Source organism: Labrus mixtus, chromosome 9 (genome assembly GCF_963584025.1).
Source record: "Labrus mixtus chromosome 9, fLabMix1.1, whole genome shotgun sequence".
Classification (NCBI taxonomy): domain Eukaryota; kingdom Metazoa; phylum Chordata; class Actinopteri; order Labriformes; family Labridae; genus Labrus; species Labrus mixtus.
This window is the reverse complement of record NC_083620.1, coordinates 29831554-29858705: the sequence shown is the minus strand read 5'-3', so window position 1 is coordinate 29858705 and position 27152 is coordinate 29831554. Positions and strand designations below refer to the sequence as shown.

Below are 27152 nucleotides of genomic sequence, written 5' to 3'. Positions count from 1 at the left end.
AATGTTCCTGAACGGTCGGATGCGCGACTCGCTTTAAATGTTGCGGCAGCACGGAATTGTGGGGCGTCACATCTCATCTCCTTTCCTAAAGGATGGTCCGGTGTATCCTAAAGGAGGTTATGAAGGAAGCATTGACCCACCTTTCCTTAACTTTTAGAGAATTCAAAAGGCTCTTATCATGGCCGTCACTGAAATGCTTCCGGGGTTAAAGGTGAAGTGGATAGTGAAAGGAGAGAGGAGGGACAATTCAAACGCACCCTGAATGTACACTTCCTCACCTGTGTGTTTCCTCCTCCAGGTGCCTCCTGATGATCCTCACAGCTCCTCCAGCTGCTCTCGGGGTGAGTCCATCTCTCTCTCTTATTTCAGACTGGACTTTTATTGTGAAGGTTCGTCTCTTTTAATCTGAAAAGCATATTCAGCCTGCAGACAGAAAATCCTCTGAATCAGCGGTGACAGAGCCGAGTGTTTCTGAATGAATCATGTGGCTCGTTGGGATGTTTGTTGTTCTGCTGTTTGTTGTTGTTGTGATGTTTGTTGTGATGTTTGTTGTTGTGATGTTTGTTGTTGTTGTTGTGATATTTGTTGTTGGGATGCTCATGATTTTTGTTGTTCTGCTGTTTGTTGTTGTTGTGATGTTTGTTGTGATGTTTGTTGTTGTGATGTTTGTTGTTGTTGTTGTGTGATATTTGTTGTTGGGATGCTCATGATTTTTGTTGTTCTGCTGTTTGTTGTTGTTGTGATGTTTGTTGTGATGTTTGTTGTTGTGTTGTTGTTGTTGTGATGCTCATGATTGTTGTTGTTCTGCTGTTTGTTGTTGTTGTTGTGATGTTTGTTGTGATGTTTGTTGTTGTGATGTTTGTTGTTGTTGTTTTGATGTTTGTTGTTGTGATGTTTGTTGTATTGTTTGTTGTTGTGATGTTTGTTGTTGTGATGTTTGCTGTGATGTTTGTTGTGATGTTTGTTGTATTGTTTGTTGTTGTGATGTTTGTTGTTGTGATGTTTGTTGTGATGTTTGTTGTGGTGGTGTTTGTTGTATTGTTTGTTGTTGTGATGTTTGTTGTGGTGATGTTTGTTGTTGTGATGTTTGTTGTTGTGCTGTTTGTTGTTGTGATGTTTGTTGTGATGTTTGTTGTGATGTTTGTTGTTGTGATGTTTGTTGTGATGTTTGTTTTGATGTTTGTTGTTGTGATGTTTGTTGTTGTGATGTTTGTTGTGATGTTTGTTGTTGTGATGTTTGTTGTGTTTGTCACTGTGAGTAGTTCCAGTGATGCAGTGTGTGGCCATATTGGAAGAAGGAAAGTCCCGAGAATTTCATTCTCTGACGCGACAGACCGGTCTCATTTGACAAAAACGATGGAACTTCTAACCCTAACCCAAACCCCCCCAACGTTTGGTTTTACTGTTTTGCAAATCATCACAATCTTTTTTATTTTTTATATTTTACACAACGTCCCAACTTTCTTTGGGGTTCAGAAAACATTTTCACTGTTGGAAGCATCTCTGCTTTTTTTGTTGTCTGAGTTGTGATCTCACTCAGATTTTATCGTGTGCAGGAAAACAGCTGAACCATATGAGACCAAATAGAGTCTCTGAAGCCATCAGCACATCTGCACATGTTCAGTGTTGTTTCTCAACCTCCAGCTTCAATGACAGCTTCTCCAGTTGTTGGTTGGACTATAATTGATGACAAGAGAACCTCTGAAGTTTTATACTTCCATCAAATCTCCGCCGTTGTGAGCTCTACATTCTTGTGCGTTGGTGTGTCTTTTGGTGTGATTTCTGCGTTATATCACCAATTTCTGGTTCCGCCACATTCTCTTGCTTGTTTGTTTACAGGAAACCATGGCAACATGGCAACAAAGCATAATAAGATGGAGCAAATAAATATTGAGCAGCAGTTTATCAAACTGCAATTATTGTCGAGAAGAAAAGAGCGGAGACATCGGAGGAGACATATGAACCCGTGCTGAATCAGTTGAGGCAGAGGACGGGGAATGTTTGGTGCTCGTTCGGCCGTTGAGAGATACAGGCGAGGAAATGATCTGGCAGTAATGTGAAAGACGGCCACTAAAAGTTGACTTTGCAGCTTGCAGCTTTTGATAAAGTAATCTTATTGATGACTGCATGCTTCCACACTGAAGTTCTTTAAACCATGACTGTGTTCGTCCTCTTCTGTGTATATCTCTAAAACTTTGTGTATGTCTTCAAACTCTGACCAATATCCCTCACTTGTCTGTGATTTCAAATATCACTCCTTCTCTATCCAGCAGAAATATTCCTCAGGAATGAAATTAGGTTTTTCCACTTGTGGGTTTTTAAGCTTTTTCAGGACTCTGAGCAGGAGATTAATTTCCCATAAATCTGGATGTTGTGACTCGACTTAAAAGTTATTAAAAGAATGTGACATTGGGTCAGCTACTTTCAGGTTTTTACTTTTGGTCAGACTAAGAACTCAAAGTGTTGGATTCATGTTAGGATCAGGGTTTCCCTGGGGGAAGTAATTTGGATGATGCTAAATATCTGAGGTCGGGGCCTGGCGCGTATTGTTACCCCCTTTTTGTGGCACCCTTCCAAGAGGCAACCACCGGTGGTGAAAAATGAAGCCAATTAAATGTGGAAATGCAAAAAACTGCAGTTCTTCGAGTGTCCACTTGAGGTTGGCTCCAAGAGACCCAGAAGACACATACACACCCCATATTAAAATGTCCGTTTTGACAGCAGAAATTAACATGTCTACAACCTGTTTTGTTTTGATTCTTTAGTGTCTTTATGGGCACAAACTGTACAGGCGGTGAATTTCTGTATATCTCACCCGTTTTTATTTTATGAAGGATACAAGTCATGCACAATTAGGGGTGTGAAAGACTCAACTACAAGCTGCTGTGTTGTATCAGTTTGTAAGAAAAGGCCCGCCTCAGCTCCACCTCATTGCCTGTAGTTAGGGTCTGAGCTGTATTGACCATTTACATATCAGCAGGCTTTGGTGTGTGACTCCCATTGACGGTACTCCAATGATGATTTATTCATCTTTATAAACAGACATCTGCAAAACTAACAATCTGTTATAGTTCAAACATTTGAACTAGAGCCACAAATCTGCTGCGTGTGGCGAAAGCCAATCAGTGTTTAGATTCCTCGACTACCTGAAATGCATCAGAAGTGATCAAACAGACCTCCATTCAGTAAACGTTCTCAAACTTGTTTTCTTATCCTCTTGAGGACAGACTTGAGAGTTTGACTTTTTACAAATCTACATCATAATGTTGTTATTTTAGTCCCCTAAATTTTAAGTAAATTGTTTGAATAAGTTTCTTTTTCGGGCCCATCAGTGTCAGAGTGAAGCTGCAGTATAAGTTATACTCTACTGTTGAACGGCACTATTCTGGGATGTTTTGGACAAAGAATTGATGGTGTTTCCATTACAGACAAAAACGCAGCACAGAAAAGGAAGTCTTGCCTGGAAATTGTTTAATGCTAACCTGAGCCCAGAGCCATATATCGTCCATCAGACAATGATAGACGATGATTGGTGAAGGGTTACGGGATTGCAATGTTCCCTATTTGTCAGAGGGTCTGTGACTTGTCAGGTTCAGGTGTTTGCTGGACTCAGTTGGGATGTACCTGGGGCTGCAGATCACCTGTGTTTTGCTAATTTGGTGTCCCTCAGGGCTCCGACCTAAGTCCCCCTTTATTTTATGATTTATCTGGAAGTCAAATATGAGACTGTGATGGAGGGACGATGGAGGACAGATGGAGGGATGATGAACAGATGATGTGGAAGTGACCTTGCGGAGGTGTGGAAGCCTTTCTCCCCATCCGGTTGAGGTTGTCAGGTTCATATGGTCTATGAACGGCAGCGGTATCTGCCAATCAGCTGCTTTGCTTTCTGTTTGGCCAATCAGTAGTTGAGCGATGATGGACTCTGGCTGGAGGATTAAAAGAAGTTATGGGAGCTGGAGTGAGGATGTAAGTGTAAGAGTGATGGAGGTTGCAGGAGGATGGTGTGAGTGCAAACGGGTACAGCAGATAGAGCGCTGATGGCGGATAAATGGCCGACTGATGGAGGGAGGATGGTGAGATTACAGACTTTCAGAACAAAGTCGTGACAGCAGATAGAGCGATAGCCACATTCCTGCCGCTGATAGCCACGCCTGACTGGTAACCTGGTTTACACAACGCTGCAGGAATGTGGCTGCTACACAAACACTGCTGCATGCTGGGAAACTCTCCGTCTGGGGCCCACAGAGAAATAAAAACAATCTCAGTACATCAACGGGGACACTCGGGGTGGGACGCATGAAGCGGGACTGTCAGTGCTGGCACCTCTGTAAGAGTGGTACCCACTGTTTAATCTGACGTTCCCTAACAGCATCTTCAGCTCAAACACCTCTTCATCCACAACAAGCATCATGTTCCAGATGAACTTATGTGAACTAATGTATTTTACTAACAATATCTACTTGATTGAAGCAGATAGGTCTTTGTCACTTTTGACAAAGTGATCCAAGAACTCATCCCATTTTCCAGGGGTTATTCTGGTGTTTTGACCCTGGGTCATATTTTAAAGGATTCCGGGCTTTGGATCACTGGTTTTTGAATTTCAACGGTAGATTGTTTGTGCAGGTTGCACACTGCAATCTTTGGGGACAAACAGGCCTGTTCAAAGTGGTCCACTAAAAGTTCAGATTGTAGAAGTGCCTGACAACATTACAGAAAGAATCCCTACAAAGAAGATCAAAAGAAGACCGTTTAATGGAGAGTAATGTGACTTTCTGTACTTTAAACAGTCGTTACATCACTCTCTTGAAAGTCACCAAACTCCATTAAAAAACAACAGTAATTCTACCTCACAGAACACAGGAGTTGCAGGTTAAACGCAGCCTAGATCAGCTGTTTTTAATATTATGGTTTGACTTGTTTTTTGTAATGGTAACCATACCCCTCTTGACCAATTATTGTCACATTTTTAGGAATAGGTTATTTTTTATTTTGGCTGGAAACAGCTGTAACATCACTCAAAGACACAAGACTCCATTAATAAAAACATTATTAAACTAGCAGAAAACGGGAGTTGCTGGTCTACCGCTGCCTCAAACTTTGAGTTTTTCTCTATACCTTGGACACCGACAACAATTTATTTTGGGAGTTAAAATGCCTGTTTTTAGGAATGTACTGTGGTGTGTTTGTAGAGAGTGCTGTAACAGCTGTTTCTAGTTTCAGAAAATCATCATCCTCTGTAACAAAAAGGTCTCTCTCTGATCCTTTCTGTAAAGTTGTCACACACTTAGAATAACAACCTGAGCCTGTCAGGGACAAGAACAACAACTTTGAATGGACGCACTTTGATCAGGCAATGTTGCACCAAAGACTTATGTAACAGAAGTTACAGCTTGGTTAAAGAAATCTACAGTAGAAATTTCAAAATCATGTTTTAAGTACTATTGCTATTTAGATCCCAAAGTATTTTAAAAGAGCGATGAGGTGAAAAACGGTTAATTATGACCTTTTTAAAAAAATCATAAACTAACACTTTCACACATGCACAAAACTCCTAAAACCTAGGGGCATGCCCCATGTACAGAGGCTGCAGTCCTGATCTCAGCGGCCGTGGGTTGGAATCCGACCTCGGCCCTTTGATGCATGTCATGCACGCTCTCTCCTCCCAACATTTCCTGTCTCTCTTCAGCCGTGCTATATAATAAAGGCAAAAATATAGAGATATGTAAATATTTTTTTAAAAATCAACCTCTGAAAATGAGGTTAGCGGTGTAACGGTTTGTCAGGAGGTTTAAAACCCGCCACAGCTCTCAGCCTGTCGTTAGGTTGACTGACTGAAAGCATTTCCAGCTTGGAGACCGCCATCGATGGGACTCCAATGGCTCCTCCAGAACCAGATGGGTGACGTCACTGGTGACGTTGTCCACTATTATTTACAGTCTACGGTCAGCACCTCCATATAGCTGGGATTGAAGGATCCTTCTTTTATAAGAAGGTGTTTAACTGTGAGAGTGGCAGAAGAATGAGCCTCTTTCCAACGAATGATGAATACTCGACCATTTAGGGTCACCACTAGTTATATTATACATGAACATATAAGAACACGAGCTGTGCGCACACATGAAAACATGTCTGGCCTCAGCTGCAGCGTTTTGTGTTGAAGTGAGTTTAAAGCTCTCATGGTTTGATTCCTATCTGATGAACAGAAGCTGCTGCACATCTGTGCTCATTCAGACTATTCAAAGAGTGTGTAGGTCAGAAGAAATGGAGCACAATTGTCACTGACGTTATCTGATAAACACACCTACACATACACACACACTGGCAGTCAACTGTCTGAGAATCTCAAAGATGCTTGTCTGTCTGTTCAGACTGTCTTTACATTCCTCACTGTCTGAACACTGAAAAAACACCATAAAAAAACAAAACAGACTCTGCAGGGGAAAATTCACCAGGAAACAAGTGTTAGGAAACAGTAAGGTTCTTCTTCATCCTTATCTGTCTGTTTGTTAATTACTTTGGACTGGTTTTCATGGGGAGAATAGAGAATGGGTTTAAGCTGTGTTTACTGGATTGTCCGATAGTCTTGAACGCACCATTCCTGAGGTGCGCTCAGAGCGGTGCTCTGTCGCTTTAAATGACGTAATACGACAGGTGAAGTGGCAGCTGACGGAGGACCTGTATGGACGCCAACTTGGAAGCTGTCGGACCTAACAGATGACCCACTCCCATGAACTTGTTTTAGAAACCAGCCGTATCTTATATGATCCAACTACAACAAACAAAACTGAACTCAAACACAAAGTTTGGGCTCGTCCGGTGCGATCAGGCCGCCGGTGCCCCGGCAGACCCGCGTATAGGTGAGCTGACCTAACCTTATGTTTTCCCTGTGTGAGAATCAGTCCTTTCCGTACCTGTCATCTTTTGACTTCTCTGTCACACTTCAGGTTAGGGCTAGTTTTGTTGTATGTATATGTGGAGCCGGTGCTAGCTCGTAACACAAGGAACTCACCCTGCTGCAGTCTGAACATCCATCCATTCATACACTCGGGTCAGGTTCATGATGACAGCAGGCTTAGCAGGGTAGCTCTTTTACCCCAGCTTCATTCAGCTACCATCTCTCTAATCTCCTTCAGATTGTGTTCATGAAGATCCCATACTTTATCGGCTCCTGAAGTCCTGATGAGGCGTCCAAAATTGTTAATCCAAACGCTATGAAAAAAAAGAACAAGCATTTAAAAGTTGTGTTCTTGTCTCCTCTCGTAGACTAGCTTGAAAAGGCTTGTTTTGTCCTCTTACAAATCTCTATCATGACTAATCTTTATAAACTGCTGATTGCAAAACAATCTCAACTAAACTGGTTTATTTTGGGATTAAACCGTTGAAGTCTGCAAGATATCAGCTCAGCTGTGACGGTTAGTGGTGGAACTGTCACGTAGTGGAGATCCAAAGTGGAAACAGAACGCTGGTAGTTGGTCTCCATCAGAATCATCCTGGCACATCAAACTGGGACCTGGTACTGATCCTAAACTTGGACCTGGTACTGATCCTAGCCAATAGGTGATCAAACTGGGACCTGGTACTGATCCTAGCCAACAGGTCATCAAACTGGGACCTGGTACTGATCCTAGCCAACAGGTCATCAAACTGGGACCTGGTACTGATCCTAGCCAATAGGTGATCAAACTGGGACCTGGTACTGATCCTAGCCAACAGGTCATCAAACTGGGACCTGGTACTGATCCTAGCCAACAGGTCATCAAACTGGGACCTGGTACTGATCCTAGCCAATAGGTCATCAAACTGGGACCTGGTACTGATCCTAGCCAACAGGTCATCAAACTGGGACCTGGTACTGATCCTAGCCAATAGGTGATCAAACTGGGACCTGGTACTGATGCTAAACTGGGACCTGGTACTGATCCTAGCCAATAGGTGATCAAACTGGGACCTGGTACTGATGCTAAACTGGGACCTGGTACTGATCCTAGCCAATAGGTGATCAAACTGGGACCTGGTACTGATCCTAGCCAACAGGTCATCAAACTGGGACCTGGTACTGATCCTAGCCAATAGGTGATCAAACTGGGACCTGGTACTGATCCTAGCTAACAGGTCATCAAACTGGGACCTGGTCCGTCTGAAGTCGCTGGAAGCAGCAGGAAAGGTGATCCAGTTCTTGAGTCCACAGTTCATGGAGAAGGAGGGAGATTAACCCAGCTCTGGTGATGTTGTGTTTAACCAACACAAATTAAACCCAAACAATCCAACAGCGAAAGTGTACCAAACGCCAAATGAAAATCACTTTGTTTTCTGTCCGTCTAAACTTCTGTACTCTTAATCTATTTTAATAAGCCAAGAGTCAATACGGATGAGCGTTGTTGCACCGTTTGTTCCCTTCATGCTAAAGAAATACATATGGAATGATCATTTTCATAAATCCAGGATGCACTGGCTCATGTAAACACTTACAGGTTCTGTCAAATAAAACGACGGCGGTCCATGAATGGCTGAACACACTGCAGGGCGTGGGTGCACTTGTATAATATCATTTTGCAGATGTAGGCAGTAGCAGCTCTGTAAAATGCAGAATTCAATCTCACAATAGCAGCTGGCACAGACGAAACACACTTTTAGTGAGTTATTCATGTCGAGATATCTGATCAAGGTGAGGGTGATGTTGGTTTTCTTCCAGAAAAGGTTCCACAGGACTGGGGCGATACAAATCAGGAAAGAGATGACTGATAAGACAACCCAATCAGCAAGCACCAATCTGTGTCTGCATCATAAAAATCAACTCATTATATTCATAAACTGAGCAAGATGCTGTTTTAGAGAGAATACACAGTGGTGTTGACATGGCCTTAGTGATTAATAGTGACGGACCCAGAATCCCATAGTTACCCCCATAAGGTATAAGTCCACAGGCCATGTATACCTGATGGTGAACTCCAATATCCCCCAATGAGATTCAGAGCCTCTCACTGTTGACTAAAGTTGGTCTTCCTTGGCCCTTCTTGCAGGAGCAAAAGCACGGGTACAATTTGTACATGACATATAATGGATGGCTGCATTGCATGATGTAGAAATCCAGGAGTGTTGGGGAGCTTTATCTGACAAAAACAACTCAGAATAAGCCACAAAGTCAGTAAAGTTTCAGTTATGTTCTCTATGGTGTTCTCTCTAGTGCTGATTCCTATCCCACATTTCCTGTAAACTGAGAAATGCTTCATGATGACATAAAGCCATGCATGTGTTGTATTACAAAAAGATAAGGTTAGCGTGTGAGGCTAGGCCAGCGGGGGACTGGAGAGGGGGCGGGGCAACTGACTGTTATTCCTTGTGGTTTGAGTGAAACTTGAGGAAGCAGTCAGCTCGGTGTCTTAGAAATAAGCAACTGCTTATGCAGGGAACTACCTCTGTTGACTGCCTCACCTGGGACCGCTTAAATGTAGGCAACCGCCACCACCCCTAACCCTAAGTCTATGGAACTAAGGAACTATGACACTACCTCTGGGCAATGGCTGTGGATAGTGGCTTGTGGTTTTATGATGAACCTAACCTCAACCTGCATCCGGTCCCCTAAACGTATCCAGACCCCTTACCCTGTTGGAAGAGCTAGCCACTAAGTTACCAGCACACGTATTGCCAGTATTGAATAACCACAGATCAACTCCTTGATCTTTTATCCCAAACCCCCAACCCTAACCCCCTCCCTCAACTGGTAAATTCATTAAACTCTACTTCTAGCCTTGGTGTCATGATGAGGTCTCACTGATGTCAAGTTGATATCATAAAGATGTGGTGTCATATGTCAAATGAAAGACCTCCTCTAATGGATCAATATAGATGTGACCTAAACTGTTTTTGCTGTGTCATCCTGATGAATGCCATGTGGATGGTATGATGTCATAACGAGTTCATGGTTTGACATTTATTTGCTCTTTTGGTTTCCAGGGCGACCAGATGGAACCTTGCGCTGGTCTGGACTGCTCAACCTGTCAGTGTTTCCCAGCCAAAGGAGCGAGGGTGAGACTCCGCCGACTCGAAATACAGCAGCCAATCGGAGCCTGTCCTGCACCATGACATCATCACAGATGCAGACAGTTTATTCTGTTAGCAGACCATTGACACATTCATTGCCCCAAACCGCACACAAAATACACAGCGCAGACCCACACACTAAAACACACACAAACTGTGTGATAACGAGCTGGAGTGTTTTTCAGGAATGTGTTGCCGTTCATTTAGCAGCTGTTCACCTTACGAACAAAAACACACACACAAACACACGCACATACAAACACAGCAGCGTGATGTCACAGCGTCACTTCTCTCCCTCCTTCAACTCTGAGCTTCTGTTTCCAGAAACATCTTAAGGATAACGTAAACAGACAAAGACAAAATGATCCAGTGATTGAAAGTACAGAAGGTGATGTCTGTTGTGGTATCACTTCTCACTAATCACATCGTGTTAACATGTTTCTATACACAGTCACAGTGTAGGCCAGATGTTTCTCTTCACAGTCAAGTGTCCTCCAGATGTTTTCTTTTTACAGATGTGTTAGTGGACCATTCAAATAGGTCCAGATGTTTTTAATCCTCAGTCACATTGTGGTCTAGATGTTCCTGTCTACTGTCATAAGGTCCTGATGTTTTAGCCCACAATGTTGTCCAGATGTATCTGTCCAAAGTCACTTCATGGTCCAGATGTTTGTCCTAACACTAGGATTTTGTTCAGATGTCGTTACTGACAATGTCGTCCTCGTGTGTGTTAGTAAACTATCCTAGTAGATCCAGATGTTTTTGTCCAAAGTGAATTTGTGGTCCAGGTATTCCTGTCTACAACCTCAATGGTCCAGATGTTTTTGTACACAGTCTTAGTTGATCCAGAAGTTGCAGTGTAGGACAGTTGTGCCAACTACTGTGCTAATTTGGTCCAGATGTTTTTGTCCAGAGTCAAGTGTTGTCCAGATGATTATTTTACAATGTGGTTCATAGGTGTCAGTCCAAAGTTCGAGTGTAGGCCAGATGTGTCAGTCAACCATACTAATTAGGTCCACATGATCTGCTGTAGTTAAACGGGTCATGATTTTTGAGTCCTCAGTCTCAGTGTTGTCCAGATGTGTTAGTTGGCTATCCTAACAGATCCAGATGTTTTTGTCCACAGTAACTTCATGGTCCGGGTATAACTGTCTACAGCCAGAATGGTCCAGATGTTTTTGTACACAGTCTCAGACGGTCCAGACGAAGTCACAGTGTAGGCCAAATGTGCATTTTTGGTCCCGATGTGTCTGTCCAGAGTCAAGTTTTGTCCAGATGTTTTCTACACAGATGTGGTCCAGTGTAGGCCAGATATGACAGTGGACTATCCGAATTAGGGCAACATGATCTATCCGTAGTTAAAGGGGTCATGAATTTTGAGTCCTCAGTCTCAGTGTGGTCCAAAGTGCTTTAACCCAGATGCTTTAGCCCAAAGTGTCCAGATGTTATTATTCAAGTTTAGTTGTCTTAGTGTGGTCCAGATGTGTAAGTCGACCATTCTAATTAGGTCCAGATGTTTTTGCACAGTCACACATATTCCGGTCTACTTTCTGATGTTGTTCAGAAAGTCCCAGTGTAGGCCAGATGTGCTGCTGACTGTCCGAATTCTATTCCAGATGTTTCTGTCCACAGTGTTTCCCAGATGTTGTTGTCTACCTTAAGGCAAGGTGTAATAGTGGACCATCCTAATATTGTCCAGTATTTCTCTCCACAGTACCCTACAATTTTGTGCAGATGTTTCTATCCCAGGTCCAGATCATTCTGACTGTCATGTTGAGGTCGAGAATTTTTAGTCCATGACCTCATTGTGGTCCAGATGTTAGGTTCATATGTTTTAGTCTACACTGTTGTCCAGATGTTTCTGTCCAAAGTCCAGGTGTATGCCAGCCAGATGTTTTAGTCGTTAGTCTTAATTGTGCCCTTATTGTTCTGTTCATAATCCACTATACAGTCCAGATGTTCCTGTCTACAGTCTGTGCGGTCTACATTTGTGTAGTGGTTAGACCCATTTCATTCAGGAGCCAATCAAACAGCTCATAAACATCACATGACTCTCTGCTATCGATTCAATCAGCTGATCAAGTAAACAACATCAACATCATCTACCTATGCAGACTGTTTTGCCATGTGTGTTTCTGTGTGTATCTCGGTTAGTGTGTGTGTGTGTGTGTGTGTGTGTGTGTGTGTGTGTGTGTGTGTGTGTGTGTGTGTGTGTGTGTGCGTGTGCGTGTGTGTGTGTGTGTGTGCGTGTTTGTACAGCTGGGGGCAGCAGACAGGCAGAGGGGATTGAGGGAAGGCGTCTGTCTCAGTGATTTCACAGTTCACAGGTTTCAGAGAAAGAAGGACAGAGAGAGGACTAACAGAGATCACAGCTGTCACATCTCATCACACACACACTCAATACACATCACACACAGCTACACACACTGACACTAACGTATGCTCACACACTCACACTCACACTTCACATCACTGATTCACACACTGAGAGCAGCAGAAAGTCAGTGAAAGAGTGATAACACAAAACAAGCCGCCCAATTATATTCTGTGATATATGATCACACATTTAAAGAATAATCAGACAAAACATTTTAAAGTAAGGTCACAATATTCACCATTAATGCGTTTCTTATTAGCATGCTAATTAGTAGCGTACTAGCTGCTTATTATTCATTATTAGGCGTTCAGCACAAAACTTCTTGTCTGAGTAATGTCTTTGTAACTCAGAATATGTTCCCCACTATACAGTCAGATCTAACCCACTACAATGAACACATGGATCTCTACTGAGTGCACATGTTCTTTTCAATAGTAAAAAATAACGATACAGGTTATTCATTGATCGGCGTGTAGCTGACCTGATTGATAGGTGGGCGCGGTGTAACGGTTTGTCAAAAAGTTTAAAACCCGCCTCAGCTCCAGCTCTTAACCTGTCGATAGGTTGGCTGAAAGCTAGGCCTCCCCCTCCCAGTACAGATATCGATCAACACATGAGCTAATCACACCTATTTGGTTTTTTGAACCAGGCTGTAAACATGTTAATCTCTGCTGTAAAAACAGACTTTTTAGAATGGGTGTGTATGTGACTTCCTGTGCTTCTGCAGCCAGCCTCTAGTGGACACTCCAGGAACTGCAGGATTTTGCACTTCAGCACTTGAAGTTACCACTTGATTGTGGCTTTAATAACAAGAGTTACCAAAGTGTTTTTTTATGGAGATTTACAAGTCACGGCCTTCATAAAAGCTATGAACGAACATGTATACACTTATTAATATATGCTTATAATACCTATAATATGTGTTGGGAGAAATGTTAATTTAATGATAATGTGCAGTTGTGGTAAATTTAAGTAAAACTTTCTTCTTGTGATTAACATTTTTGCAATACACATCGACATATTTCTTGTGAAACATTTCAACCTGTCAATTTAGGTGTACGGCAACATGTAGACGCTTAAAATGAGTTTTAGGTTAAAGACTCTGGAAACGTCACTTTATGTTAAGAAAATCTATTTAGAATATCAAAATTCAATGAAAATGAATATCTGACTGAAAATAAACACTCAGAAGTCTAAGAAAGCTATATTTTGTGAACTAAATGTATCATCTAAAGCATCTAAATACAATAAAAGTAGTATTAATTAAAAGTTGATATTTGTATGGGTGGTAAAATAATAGATAATATCAGCTGTACGTTTTTTAGAATTCCTATTTTATTTTATTTTTATTGCCCAAATCACAAAGTTTGTAATACTTTAACTATTTCCGTTTTTATGAAGTTTTCTTTTAAATGTCCTTTTTGTTGTGATTGAAAGGATGTTTGTGAAGATGTTGTTGTGTCACACTGCCCTCCTGTGGTCACATGCCTACATTACAAATCAGAACCTCTTCTACAGTACCTCTGTGTCAACTATCTGAGCTAGACTGACAGTCTGTTTGTTGGCGCCCCCTACAGGCGTCAGACTTTATAGCAGCAGCAGTAAGAACAACTTTGTCTCCAGATAAAGGGAGGAGGCAGTTTGAAGTTCTAATCTTTTTATGGTTGTGGTTTTTTAAAACATTGATACAATTTGAGACGTTAACACCAAAACCAACCAACAGATTTGTTCCTCTGAGGTTTTCAGAGCTCCAGTGGATCCGTCTAATCCCTGGAGTTGGATGTTTTATTGGTTCATCTTTATCGGGGCTCTATCATATCTATTCCACTCTACCTTATCACATGCAGAATCAGGTTCTGTCAGGTTCTACCAGAATCAGTCTCTAAAAGGTTCTATCAGGTTTCATTGAATGTTTGGAAAATCTTAAAAAAGCTGCATTTATATTCCAACATGTTCTAACAGGTTCTAGCCAGTTCCTCTTCCTCCGGGTTCTAGGAGGTTCTTCCAATGTTTGTTCTGTTTAGTTTTTTTTTAATCAATTACGAGATTAACCAGTTTCTGCTTTTTATCAACAGCTACATCTTTTCTACAGTGTTCTGTTATTTATATGTTGTGCAGGGTTCTCCAGGTCCTCTGGGGCGGCAGGGCCCTCAGGGGCCTCCAGGCTTTCCGGGCCCTCAAGGGCCACCAGGAGAGAAAGGCCACAGGGGGAACGAGGGGCCGAGTGGACCTGCAGGACCAAAGGGAGACTTGGTAAATAAACATGATTCTGTTCTAAACAAGACCGTTCTACTCTACACATTATGGTTCTGTTTTAAAATACTGGTTCTGTTTCAAAGATCATGGTTCCAGTTTTAAAATCACAGTTATATTTAAAACTTTTCAACTGATGGTGCTTCTTGGATAATTTCTGTTTGTTGTTTGTTTTTTCAGGGGAGTGTCGGTGTTCCTGGATTTCCTGGTTCAGAAGGACTCCCGGTAAGAAGCCCCCCCCCCCCCCCCCCCCCTAGAACTCTCAGCTGTTCTGATTGTGTTGGAAGTATGGATGTCAGAGGTCAGATTGAACATGTGTTTGTTTTTTAGGGTCACCCTGGTCCCGCTGGAGGTCCTGGTTTTCCAGGTCTGGATGGATGTAACGGAACCAGAGGAGAAAGAGGAGAACCTGGACTTCCTGGAGTGTATGGACCTGAGGGAGTACCGGTCAGTTACTCTGATGGATTTACGTAATGAATCGTATTATGTGTTAAGCTCCACAAAATGTTCAACTTCAGACAAATTCTATAAGTGTGCTATACAAATAATGACAAGTGATGTGTAAAGAGCAGTGTTGTAGTACTCGAGATCGGCCTTGGTCCCAAGACCAGTTTCAGTCTAGTTTAGGTCTCAGACTGGCCGGACTCTGTATCTTAAATCATGACTGGTCAAGACCACCACTGATAGGCTATTTTTCCATGTCATTATCGTTATTAGAAGGAAAACGCCCCTTTTTAAAATCGATGAATAACTTCAACTTCAACTTCAAATCATTTGTGGTTAGATTGTTTCCCCGGTTACGCCCATAACCTTTGCCGGTGTTGTGGTCTAAGTGAGGGACACAAACCCTGCACAGAAGCAGGGGTGGATAGAGACGACAGGAGGAGAGGCACCTGCAAACATTTTGAAACAAAGATAATTATTTTTTCAATCTTGTAATTACTTTTGATTGATATTTATGGTCTTGATCCCTTAATGTCTTGTTCATTTATCAGTCTTTTCCTGCCTTGGTCTTGGTCCTGACTCAGTCTCGATCCCTAAATGTCTTGGTCTTGACTCGACCTTGCCCTGCCTTGGTCTTGGTCTTGGTCTTGGTCTTGGTCTTGATCTGTCAATGTCTTGGTCTTGACTCGACCTTGCCCTGCCTTGGTCTTGGTCTTGGTCTTGGTCTTGGTCTTGATCTGTCAATGTCTTGGTCTTGTCTCGATCTTGCCCTGCCTTGGTCTTGGTCCTTGACTCGGTCTCGATCCCTAAATGTCCTGGTATTATTTTGGTCTTGACTCGAACTCAAACAGTAAATGTTTGATGGCTCGGGTTGGAGCACTCCAGTCTTGGGCCTGCCTTTGTCTGGGGTAGTGTGGTCTTGACTACAACACTAGTAATGAGTTTAAGCAGCATAGAGAAAATATTCTATTTTTAAATGTCACTATTAGGTAGTTAATGAAATTTTTGAAATAATTTTTAAAACTCCAAAATGTGTTGCCTTGACAACAAGAAACCCTCCATAAACAAAGAAGCATTTTGCCTGTTGCTTTTGTACATGTTATAATACACACTGTGTTGCAGTATATGTAAGGGGTTAATGTGTTAATCACCATAGCAACGCTGCTTTATCCTGCAGGGTTTTTCAGGATTGAAGGGATTTCCTGGAGATCCAGCGGTCTACTTCATAGACTACCCTGGAATACCTGTGAGTACACCTGTTTCATGAGGAAGGCCAACAGATCTGTCATGCCTTAGGATATTTTCTGATTCTGATTAAACAATTAAAAAAGAAAAGTCACAGATCAAATGCAAAATAATTGTGTTTCTGTTCCTAGTTGTTTTAATTTTTTAAATCCTATTCATAAAGTGATGCCAATAGAAGTGTCGGTGTGTAACATGAGAAGAAGTAATGTTTGTGTTCGACAGGGAGACGTGGGGACTGCGGGGCCACCTGGTCTGCAGGTGAGAACACCAACATTCAAATTTACATCACCAGCTGCAGAAAGGTCGAGAATCGATCAAGAACTGACTGATACTACAATGGACTTTCTCTTTTGTTTTTTTCTAATGCTTTCTACTCGAGAAGATTTCAGAGCGATTTAATGAACTTCAAAAGTACTTTGTTGACACCTGGAGTCATTTTGTGTACCAAGATTAAACTTTTTTGTTGTATTTGTAAGGCGACCTTGAGTGTCCTGCAAGGCACCCTTAGATAAAATGTACAAGTAAATAAATTGAATTTCAAGGAAATTTGATTCATGAAATTTACATGGAGTATAAAAAAAATGCACAAAGAGTAATTAGTTTGTTTAATGTTCATTATTTCTGTCCGTGGTTCTGTCTGCAGGGTGAACTGGGTCTCCCTGGTCCATCAGGGGCTGAGGGTCCTCCAGGACTGGACGGGACAAATGTGAGTCAAAGTTGATAAATATTTATTTTTATCTTATTTTTAATGGAATATCTACTTTCTATTGTGTTTTATTTTGAAGTAACATATTCACTAATTAATGTTTTATTCTTTGTATGAATTTCAGTATACATCACTCTCTAATTGTTCTCATTCTCATAATGCATGTATATCTACAGGGTCTCCCAGGTCTGCCTGGCTTCAGAGGTCCACCTGTAAGTGTCACATGAAGTTTATTGAATGTTAAAGTCAGAGATTAAACTCCATGTTGATTCTGTTCTACTACAGGACAGCCAGTGAACTGGTTACTAATTAAAATTACGTTTGTGTTTCAGGGAGAAAAGGGTCGATCTTTGCCGGGACAGAAAGGAGAAGAGGTACACCTGTTCAGATTGAAAATGTTTCCTTCTGACCACGCCTTCTCAATGACATCACTGCAGGTGTTTTCCCTCTGTTACCTGAAGAAACAAGGCTGCAGTGACATCACTGAGGGGACAAGGTCATACTCACAACTGTCAGGAGGCTTTAAGGTGTACTGAGAGGATTTATCGAAATGTAACCATCACTACTCAGCCTGCAGTCCTGCTGCTCTGTACTGCACAGTAGATACAAGAGTAATCAGGGGACCCATCGAGAGGGAGAACCCTAAAGGAGGTAGAACACATCAGGAAGGAGAACCCCAAAGGAGGTAGAACCCTAAAGGAGGGAGAACCCAATATGAGTCAAACCCATCAGAAGGTAGAACCAATGTGGAGGTAGAACCCTAAAGGAAGTAGGGCCCATCAGGAGGTAGAACACATCAGGAGGGAAAACCCTTTAGGATGGAGAACCCAATAAGAGGGAGAACCAATCAGGACGGAGAACCTAATGGGAGGTAGAACTCATCAGGAGGGATAACCCAAGAGGAGGTAGAACCTGTCAGGGGATAGAACCCATCAGGAGGGAGAACCCAAGAGGCAGTATCTGCAGGTCCTAGTTGTACTGTACAGTGTTGTGTTAGTTACTGCAGCTCAGTCATATTAATGTTAATTGCATTACAGTAGAGTTACTGAAATTCTTTGTGTTGTCCACAGGGGGATCAGGGCCCCCAAGGGCCTCCAGGACCATACGAATATGTCGACCTTCCAGAAGACCTTTACATCAAGGGGGAAAAGGTGGGTGGGGCTTAAGTATGTTAAAGCCAATCAGATCAAGGCTTTATTATTTACCTTGATCCACTGGAAATGTTCTTGGCCTAAAGTTTATTTTTGTCCTTGTTCTACAGTTACTTTTATAAATCAATGGCTCTACTGGGTTTCTACAGGTTCTGTTGGTTCTAATGTTGAGTTCAATTGGCTTTACTATTGTGTTCAGTTGGTTCTAATGCTGTGCTTTTTGACGGGTTCTTCTACTGTATTGAATGTGCTTATCTGGAGTTATGTCTGTTTTAATGCTGGGTGCTGTTGATTGTAATGCTTGGTTCTGTTGGTTCTCCAGGGTTCTCGGGGCATTAAAGGAGTCTGTGGAAGTCCTGGAGTGCCGGTAGGTTCAGATATCTAATCTCCGTACATCTGGCTGAAGGAAGGTTTGGTTCTCCTAAACATGAGCTTCTCCTCAACACAGCGTTCTACCCAAGGAAGTTCTCATGGCCATGAAATCCTGCTGAGCTGAGGTTAACCAAACTAACGGTTCTAGTGAACAACCAAAAACAGCGTTCCCTGAACATAGGGACCTCCTAAACACAGAGTTCCACTCCAGTTCTACTGCGGACAGAGTACCCTTAAGGACTATCAGACCAAGGGTTCCACAGAGTTGTTCTTGAATTAGAGTTCTCCCAATACGACTGATTGAACTGCTTGTCTAAAGAACGTTCAGATGTACCTGTGGAATCTGCAGATTTGTACAGTCCCAACTTGTATGTTTCTCCACAGAACACTGTCATTAAATGAGTGAAGGGTTTTATTGATCGCGTACTGTTTAGAATGGATATTCGATATAAAGAACTTGGAGCTGATGAGAAGTTGGGTTTTTTGTTTCAGGGTACAGCTTCTCTCCAAGGGATCAAAGGAGAGAAGGGGATTGTGGGATTTCCTGGACCGAGGGTGAGGAACCACCTTTACATCATTGATCAGTATTGAATTTTTATTTGTGTGATTTACTGACTAAAATGTTCCTATAAGCAGAAAAAAAGATTAATTGACCCTGGGTGTTAAACATGTATCATTGATTCAATGAATTACAGAAAGGTGATTTGAGGAGCCTGAAACAAGTTCACAGAGATTTATTATTTGTTGCTCTTATACTTCATTGGTAGGTATCATAAAATATCAGTCTGTGTATGATTTGTGTGTGTGTGTTCCAGGGATTTTCTGGTATCCCAGGTAGGATCGGAGTAAGAGGAGTCAAGGTAAGGTGTATGTTCAGGCTGGATGACAGGGAGAAATTGTAATATGTTTAAACTGGTCAAACGAACCAACATTTTTACCATTATGTTTATATTTTAAACATTTCTTGAATCATTTGCACGTGTTTTTTCTTCAGGGGATACAAGGAAGTCCAGGTCTGCCAGGTCTGATTGGCCGAGAGGGTCTAAAGGTATGTGTGTTGTTTATATGTGTTATGTCTCTGCCGTGCGACATCATCAGCACTGTGCTGACAAATCACATCAAAGGAATCCCAACATGAAGTATCTAGACGCGACCAATGTCTCTGTCTGTACAGTCTTCAATTGTTCTGTTTGATGTCTGTCCCCAGGGCATGATGGGAGATCAAGGTCCAAAAGGCCTCCCTACGGTTGTGGACGTCATCGTAACTGGTAGATATCAATACTCACAGAACAGCTGGTTGGTGATCACAAAACATTGAATGCTTGGTATGATGTCATCACTCTGATATGATATCACCTCTGATATCTGATTTTATAACTGGGGCAAAGTTGTCACTGTGATCTGACGTCATCAGTTTCATTATAGTCAAATGGGTTTTATGATGTCATCACTCTGCTATGATGCCGGCTCACTCTTCTATCTTCTAGGTGACATTGGAGACCCTGGTGCCCTGGGACTCAGAGGCCCCCCAGGAGATATGGGGCTAATGGGAATGCACGGCCCCCGAGGAGCCCCTGGCAGGTCCATACCTGGTGAGTAACTGTAGCCCACGAGCTAGTCAGCATGAAGGAGCTGGGAATCGAACCCCTGACAAAATCTGACAAAAAAAATCGATGCTTGGAACCAGCAATGTGATCATTGTATTACACGAGTCTGGGCGACAGTATAATGCTGTATTGATATTTTGTCCCACAACTAGTTAAAATTCCGAACAGGAACAACAACTTCACAGTTATCATGAGAGAATAAACAAACACCAACCTGTGTTTATGAAGGATGAAGGTTGTGTGATGTTAAATTAAGTGCCCTGGTGGTTTTTCTTCAGGATCAGTGGGGTCTGTTGGTCAGGTAGGTATTCCGGGATCCAAAGGGGACAGAGGAGATCCAGGTGAGGTGTATAAAGGACCCACACCTGGCGAACCCGGAAAACCAGGACGCCCTGGACCCCAAGGACTGAAAGGAGAACCAGGAATTCCAGGTACAAAAAAAAACAACATTTCATTCCTGTTTGTGTTACACCTGTGATTTTATACCTGTCCTGCCAACAGGCAAATAATCACTCAGAGATTTTCATGTTGCGTCTTAATGAATTCCTGTTTTCCTCTCCAGGTAGATACTGTCTTTCTGGGGCCACTGGAGAGTCTGGAAAGTCAGGTGAACAGGGTCCTCCTGGGGCTCAAGGTTTTCCAGGTTTCAAAGGTCAGTGTCTTAATTAAAGTCTTAAATGTCAGATTTATATTTTTCTTCGTGGACTAATGAAAGATTGAAATGATGTTTTCTTGACATTTAATATTGATGGCTGATCTTAAAAATGTCAAAACATTATTGTCAGAAACCGTTAATGAACAAGATAGCCACAGGTGCACCACAGGGTTTAGTCTTTGGTCCTTTTCTTTTTTCCTCTACATTCTCTCCTTAGTCCCTTAATGATGACATTTAAATGCATTTTGTATCAATTTTATGCAGACGACGCACTAGTATACTTTTTGACATTCAAATTTATCTTACAAAATCTCTCAACCTTGGGAAACTGCCAAATAATTCAAGGACTGAATGTCGGAATATTCCTTTCTGAACTTAACCCTTGCAATGAGAAAAACCTTTGTGTTAAACATCACTAGTGCCTCAGGCCTCCCTGCTGTCCTAAATCTAGACTTAAGAGACTGATCTTTTCGGTTGTGCTTTCCATTCTCTATACCTTCGTCCGTGATTATCAAAAGGTTGCATGGTTAAAAAACCTGTGCAAGTGATTGGTCCCTTCATGTTATCAATCAACGATTTTATCAAACACAACTGGTCCTGTGTTTTCTCCTTCATCAGTTTACTAGAAACAAGGTTTTTATATTAGTTTTTATGAATCTGTGTATGTTTCAGGTAGTCGTGGCGATTGTTCTTGTGGCCCCCCTCCTGAAATCAGGGGCCCCCCAGGACCTGTGGGTGACGCAGGGTCTCCAGGGTTTCCAGGAGCCACAGGGGCCCCAGGGTTTAGGGGGGAGACAGGTTTACCTGGAGACACCGGAGAGCGTGGAGAACAGGTGAGCTGCCAGACAACGTGTCAGAGGTTAATTCAACAACTTGATTGATTGATCGATTGATTGACTGACTGATTGATTGATTTCAGGGTCTGGCTGGATTTCCAGGTGTCAAAGGGTTTAAAGGACAGAGGGGAGATTATAATGTGGTGGATATAAAAGGTGAGTTTTACTGTTAAACTGTTCTCTTGAACTTGCACACATACATTACAGCCCGTAAGTTGATATGTGCTGATTTTGAGTGTTTTGATGAACAGTTTGTTGAGTTGGTGTAAACAAACTTAATTTTTTACATCTTTGCACGTATTTAGTTACATGAGGTGGTGTTTCCAGTTTCCTGATGAACCAATAAATGTATCTAATGTTTGTGAGTTTTACATCTGTATTGTTCTTTATAAAAACTGATGGAGATGTTGATGGACTTTTGTCTCCAGGTGAGAAAGGAAACAGAGGCCAGCAAGGACCTCCAGGAAGACAAGGATTCTCAGGGAGAAGAGGACTTGATGGGCTCCCCGGGGCCCCTGGGAACTCTGGTCCCCCGGTGAGTCACCCTGCTGCAAAATGGAAGCTGAGTCAGAGAGGGTGTGTCTAGGATAGAGAGGGCTGATTAAGAATCTCAAGAGAGTTTCTAAAAAATAAAACTCAGCACTGAGAGGAGGGAACAGGAGAGCCAAAGGACCAATCAGGTCTAAGGAAATATAAGATGATAAACTTTGAACCTTTCCCAGCAGAGCACTTTATCCCTTTGTTTTAAAAAATCCTAATTAGATCCATCCGTCCAGTAATTTCTGAACTTGTTCCTAATCCTTAGAGGAACATACAGTGGATTGATTTCCACCAAAGAGGTTTAACTAAAATTCTGCTGAAGTTTTTAATCCAAAGCACCAGATGCCTGACAGAGAATTCATGGAAACATTGTACAACCTTTTAATTTCTTCCAAGGCATTATGGCAATTAAGAGCTCCCAAAAGAAGTAACAGGGAATAATAATTAATTTAATAATTTCTTTCCATACCGGGGGCCTCAGTGAGAGAAGACAATACTCTAAATCGTCTCTTCAAGTACTTCTTAATCAGTTTTCTGATATTCTTTTCAGGGTCCAAGTTTCCCCAGTTCTCCTGGAGACAGAGGCTTCCCAGGATTCCCCGGGCAAAAGGGGTTAGCAGGACCATCAGGCACTGTTGGGACAAGTGTTATTGGGGCCATAGGACAAAGAGGGGCCCCTGGAAACATGGGACCTCCAGGACTCCTTGGCTTTCCAGGGCCAAAAGGAGTTAAAGGTAGAAATCACGCTGAAGTTAACAACACAAAAATCTGAAAAAGGCAAATGACTCCTCTTTTTTCCTGTATGACTCCTCCTCTTCCTGTATGACCCCTCCCCCTTCGGTATGCCCCCCTCTCCCTCCTGTTTCCCTCTTCTTCCTGCAGGTGACACTCTGCCCTGTGTGCCAAGAAACCCAGGACTTCCTGGAGAGAAAGGACAAAAGGGAAATAGAGGTATAAATAAATAAATAAATCATAATCCACCTATTTGTTCACCTGTCTGTCTGATTCAATGTTTACCTTTCTTTCTTTTCAGGTTACACAGGACTCCCGGGGGCTCCAGGTTTTCCAGGCCTCACTGGACCTGATGGACTGAAAGGAGACAAAGGTCAATCTGGACTTCTTGGACCACCTGGACGACAAGGTACCAAAGCCCACCTATCCGTTAAATTTAATGACATATTACCTTGTCTTAAAATGTTCCCTGTGTTGCTCCTGCAGGACAGACAGGTTTTGTTGGAGATACTGGGGATGAAGGACCTGAAGGCTTCAGTTATAGTGGAGATCCAGGTACAGTCACTTGCCTGTCAGGGTCGTTTAAAAATCAGAAATTGCCACTTCCACTGGTTTTCATTGCACACCAACAACACACCAATGATATTTCTTTGTTTTCCTAAACACAAACCAATGGCTGCCTTGTTTGGCACTTTCTACTGGAATTACACCCAATAGCTGGTGTGCAACTGTTTTGAAGCCTCCACTTGACCATATTTAAATAAGAGGTTGATTACTCATTACTGCACCTCTATTTTGGTTGATAAGTTGCCAAGAGAACAAAACCTGTTACTTAAAAAAAGTTGTTTGCTGCCCACCACTGACAAGAAGAAGAAGACACGTTTGCTTTCTAGGGTTTTCCCATAATGCTACCACAGCATGGTACCTATGTAGAGACAATAGAAACGAATAACTGAAGACATCTCTCTCCCATGGCCACTTTTTTGTCCCAGTTCAGAAACATTTTTACTCAAATCAAAATATGCTTTGCAACAAGTTTATTTCTCCAAAGTCAGTTGTTCTATATTTGTCTGATTCACATTTCAAAGGTTTATTAGGTTATGTTTTGGAAAGATTTGCTCGACATTTGAAAGTATCCGTGATGTAGGCTTACATAAAAACGTGAGAACTCACATGTGATTACAGTCTGTTTTCCTGTGTGTTCACCAGGCTCTCCAGGACTTCAAGGTTCTCCTGGACTCCCGGGCCTTGAAGGAGACTCCAATGTAGGGCCATCAGGACCTATTGGCTTCCCTGGACCATGGGGTTCTCAGGGTCCTAAAGGTGTACCTGGTCCTCCAGGGAATGATGGCGTACAAGGTAAAATACTGGACTTGAGATATGGAGAAGAATATGAAAAATTGGTTCTCTCACATTCAGGCTCCGCCCTCACTTCATTTTTTCAGAATGTGTTTAAGTGAAGCAGAAAATCTGCACAATTAATTCCTACCTCTCGTGTTTAACCAGGGGCCCTTGGTCTGTATGGGAGCCCTGGAGCAAAAGGCCAAAGAGGACAGGATGGGGCCCTTGGTATAACGGGCCCCCGGGGTCCCCCCTCTGATAGTTGTGATGCAGGAAAATCAGGTCCCAAGGGGCTTTTTGGCCCCCAGGGGCCGATTGGCCCACCAGGTAAATACTGGCTCCTAAAAATACTTGTTTGTTTTCTATAGTTTGTTTATTTTTCTTTGTCAGAAACTTATTTTTTATTAAGTTTACTTTCCATTAAATGATTATATCTAAACAGAGCCTGCCAATAAAAATTCTGACATTAATGTGCTCTTTTTCTTTTCAGGATGTATTGGGGAGAAAGGAGACATTGGAGAGGATGGCCCTCCAGGTTTTGGCCCTAAAGGCTCCAAGGGAAAACCTGGCTCTTCTGGTTTCCCAGGTTACCCGGGGCTCCAGGGCCCCACTGGAGTAAATGGAGATTCAGGACTGCCTGGTCCTGGGGGTCAGAAAGGTAAGCTCCCACCACCAACACACCTGTGCTTGAGAGTTCCCTAAAGACATTGGTTCACAGAAATACTCATTGTATTTACAGGCCTGATTGGGCCCCAGAGCCAAGAGGGAGTGCCAGGGTCCCCTGGACAGCCTGGGGCCACTGGAGCCCCAGGGAGGAGGGGGTCCAGAGGGTTTGATGGTCGAGATGGAGCTCAAGGATGTGAAGGCCCGAAAGGAGAGAAAGGTAAAAACTGGGCGTTTGTTGAGAAAGTTAAGCTTAGCTCGCCCATCCCCACTGACTGTCGTCCAACAAGGACCCCTGCCCCCCATAGCCGCCATTTCTGTGACGACGCCCTTTCCAAAGGCACAATATCATTATCGATTATGATGTTTCACTGTGGTCATATTCACACACCAGTTTCTTAGAAATTGCCTATGCTAAGGTAAGCACTGAGTGAAAGTTCCTCACAACATAGTACTGAGAAAATAACCCCAAAATGTAATGAATGAGTCGAGGTGAATCTGATTTTTTTAATAACTGTTTTAGAAATATTTCAACATTTTTGGCTGTTATAAAAACAGTTTGGATTAAACCACATTCAGATCTCACCTAAAAATCCTTAAAATTCACACCCTTTGTACCCCCCTGCAGGCTGTAAAGGGGCTACAGGGCCTCCAGGAGACACCAATGTTGTTTCCATCAAAGGAGAGCAAGGGAAACTAGGACCCCCTGGCATCTACGGCTTTCCTGGACCAAGAGGTAAGAACTGTTACCACAGAGACCTTTGTAAAGGCGTGACGCAACACAGGAAGTGGCAGGGTCATGATGTCTTTAGGTTGGAGGTTCATTGCTGCGTTCAGGTGCTCTGTGAAAACTGGAAACACTTCTTGTCCTACATGCTGTACCGTAAAACCATGACCAGGTTAATTTAGATGAATCAGCTCAAGTCAGGTTGGGGAAGCTGAGCTGGATTGCGTTGAGACAAGTTGAATCAGGGCAGGTAAATTCAAGACATGTTTAGTCTGGTTCAGTCCAGTGTTGCCGAGTTGAGAGTGGTCCCGGTATCCAACAAGAGAAGAGTTAGTTTGAGTCAAGTTAAGTTGAGTGCAATCTGGCTCAATCAGGGACAGCCATGTCGAGGTGTCTTGAGTCAGGTTGAATCATGCCGTGTCAAGAAAGGTACAGTCCTGTGAAAATAGTATGAGGTGAGTCAGGTCCAGTTCAATTTAGATGTGTTGAGTGGTGATGAGTGAAGTTGAGACATGTACAGTCAGGTCAAGTCTTGTTGATTTAGGATGAGTCATGTCTTGTCAAAAGAGGACCAATCTGAAAAAGTTGAGTCAAGAAGAGTCAGTCAGGACAGGCTAGTCGTGCCATTCAAGGTTATGTCAAGATAAGTGGGGGTGTTGTGTTGAGGACGACTCAAACCTAGCAGAGTTGATGGGATTAGGTTGAGATGTCTGGGTTTAGGTGGAGTTGAGAAATAATAATAATAATAATAATAATATATTGGTTTTTTGTAGCGCTTTTCTAGGAACCCAAAGACGCTTTGACAAAATATAAAACCAGGTACACACAGGCTTGCAGGTTCCAATCAGTCAGGACCTGCACCATTTAAATCTGTTTTTTTTCACCCACTTGTGAGTTGGGACATTTTCATGTCCATAAATTTGACCAGTAGTCTCCGTCTCAACAGGAAATAAAGGTGCACGAGGAACAATTGGTAAGCCTGGGTATGCAGGTATCAATGGACCCCCCGGTATAATTGGTCTTCAAGGACCCTCTGGACCCTGTGGCATACCAGGGCCCCCAGGACCACCTGGACGTCCAGGACCTCGAGGCCTCATCGGCTTTCCAGGACAGACAGGAGATTCAGTAAGATGAAGGGTGCTTTATAATCAGAGTTAATACATTACAGGTCAAATTGTGTCAAGTCATGTTGCCTCCTGTGACGCACAACAAGCCACAAGGTTGGGGATTATGATGAGTTTAATCTAGTCAAGTCAGATCTGGTTCTGCCAAGTCAAGCTGAATCTAGAAATAGTGAATCAGGACAGGTCTGGATGTGCCAAGTCGAGATGAAATGAACATTTCAGTGGAGACGGCAGGCTTAGCTTTATCAAGTCAAACTGAGTTAAAACTGTTGGAGTCAAGACAGATTGAGTCCAGTCAAGTTGAGTCTAGTCAAGTCAAAAAAGACCAAGTTGTG

The 27152-nt window shown here is 42.6% G+C and overlaps 1 protein-coding gene across 1 annotated transcript in view; it reads left to right on the top strand.

Moving 5' to 3' along the window:
- col4a4 (collagen, type IV, alpha 4) overlaps window positions 1-27152 on the top strand; it is a 38782-nt gene that overhangs the window by 3241 nt on the left and 8389 nt on the right. The window contains exons 3-34 of the mRNA XM_061047308.1: window positions 299-341; window positions 9958-10029; window positions 14540-14674; window positions 14855-14899; window positions 15005-15121; window positions 16296-16364; window positions 16586-16621; window positions 17007-17069; window positions 17246-17281; window positions 17402-17443; window positions 18140-18220; window positions 18543-18587; window positions 19085-19147; window positions 19408-19452; window positions 19587-19640; window positions 19800-19860; window positions 20080-20184; window positions 20478-20630; window positions 20762-20851; window positions 21527-21687; window positions 21774-21846; window positions 22119-22225; window positions 22781-22964; window positions 23113-23181; window positions 23264-23371; window positions 23449-23517; window positions 24172-24321; window positions 24469-24630; window positions 24794-24961; window positions 25043-25186; window positions 25595-25702; window positions 26640-26818. Of these exons, the coding sequence (XP_060903291.1) occupies window positions 299-341; window positions 9958-10029; window positions 14540-14674; window positions 14855-14899; window positions 15005-15121; window positions 16296-16364; window positions 16586-16621; window positions 17007-17069; window positions 17246-17281; window positions 17402-17443; window positions 18140-18220; window positions 18543-18587; window positions 19085-19147; window positions 19408-19452; window positions 19587-19640; window positions 19800-19860; window positions 20080-20184; window positions 20478-20630; window positions 20762-20851; window positions 21527-21687; window positions 21774-21846; window positions 22119-22225; window positions 22781-22964; window positions 23113-23181; window positions 23264-23371; window positions 23449-23517; window positions 24172-24321; window positions 24469-24630; window positions 24794-24961; window positions 25043-25186; window positions 25595-25702; window positions 26640-26818 (3037 nt within the window). The remainder of the gene's footprint in view (window positions 1-298; window positions 342-9957; window positions 10030-14539; window positions 14675-14854; window positions 14900-15004; window positions 15122-16295; window positions 16365-16585; window positions 16622-17006; window positions 17070-17245; window positions 17282-17401; window positions 17444-18139; window positions 18221-18542; window positions 18588-19084; window positions 19148-19407; window positions 19453-19586; window positions 19641-19799; window positions 19861-20079; window positions 20185-20477; window positions 20631-20761; window positions 20852-21526; window positions 21688-21773; window positions 21847-22118; window positions 22226-22780; window positions 22965-23112; window positions 23182-23263; window positions 23372-23448; window positions 23518-24171; window positions 24322-24468; window positions 24631-24793; window positions 24962-25042; window positions 25187-25594; window positions 25703-26639; window positions 26819-27152) is intronic.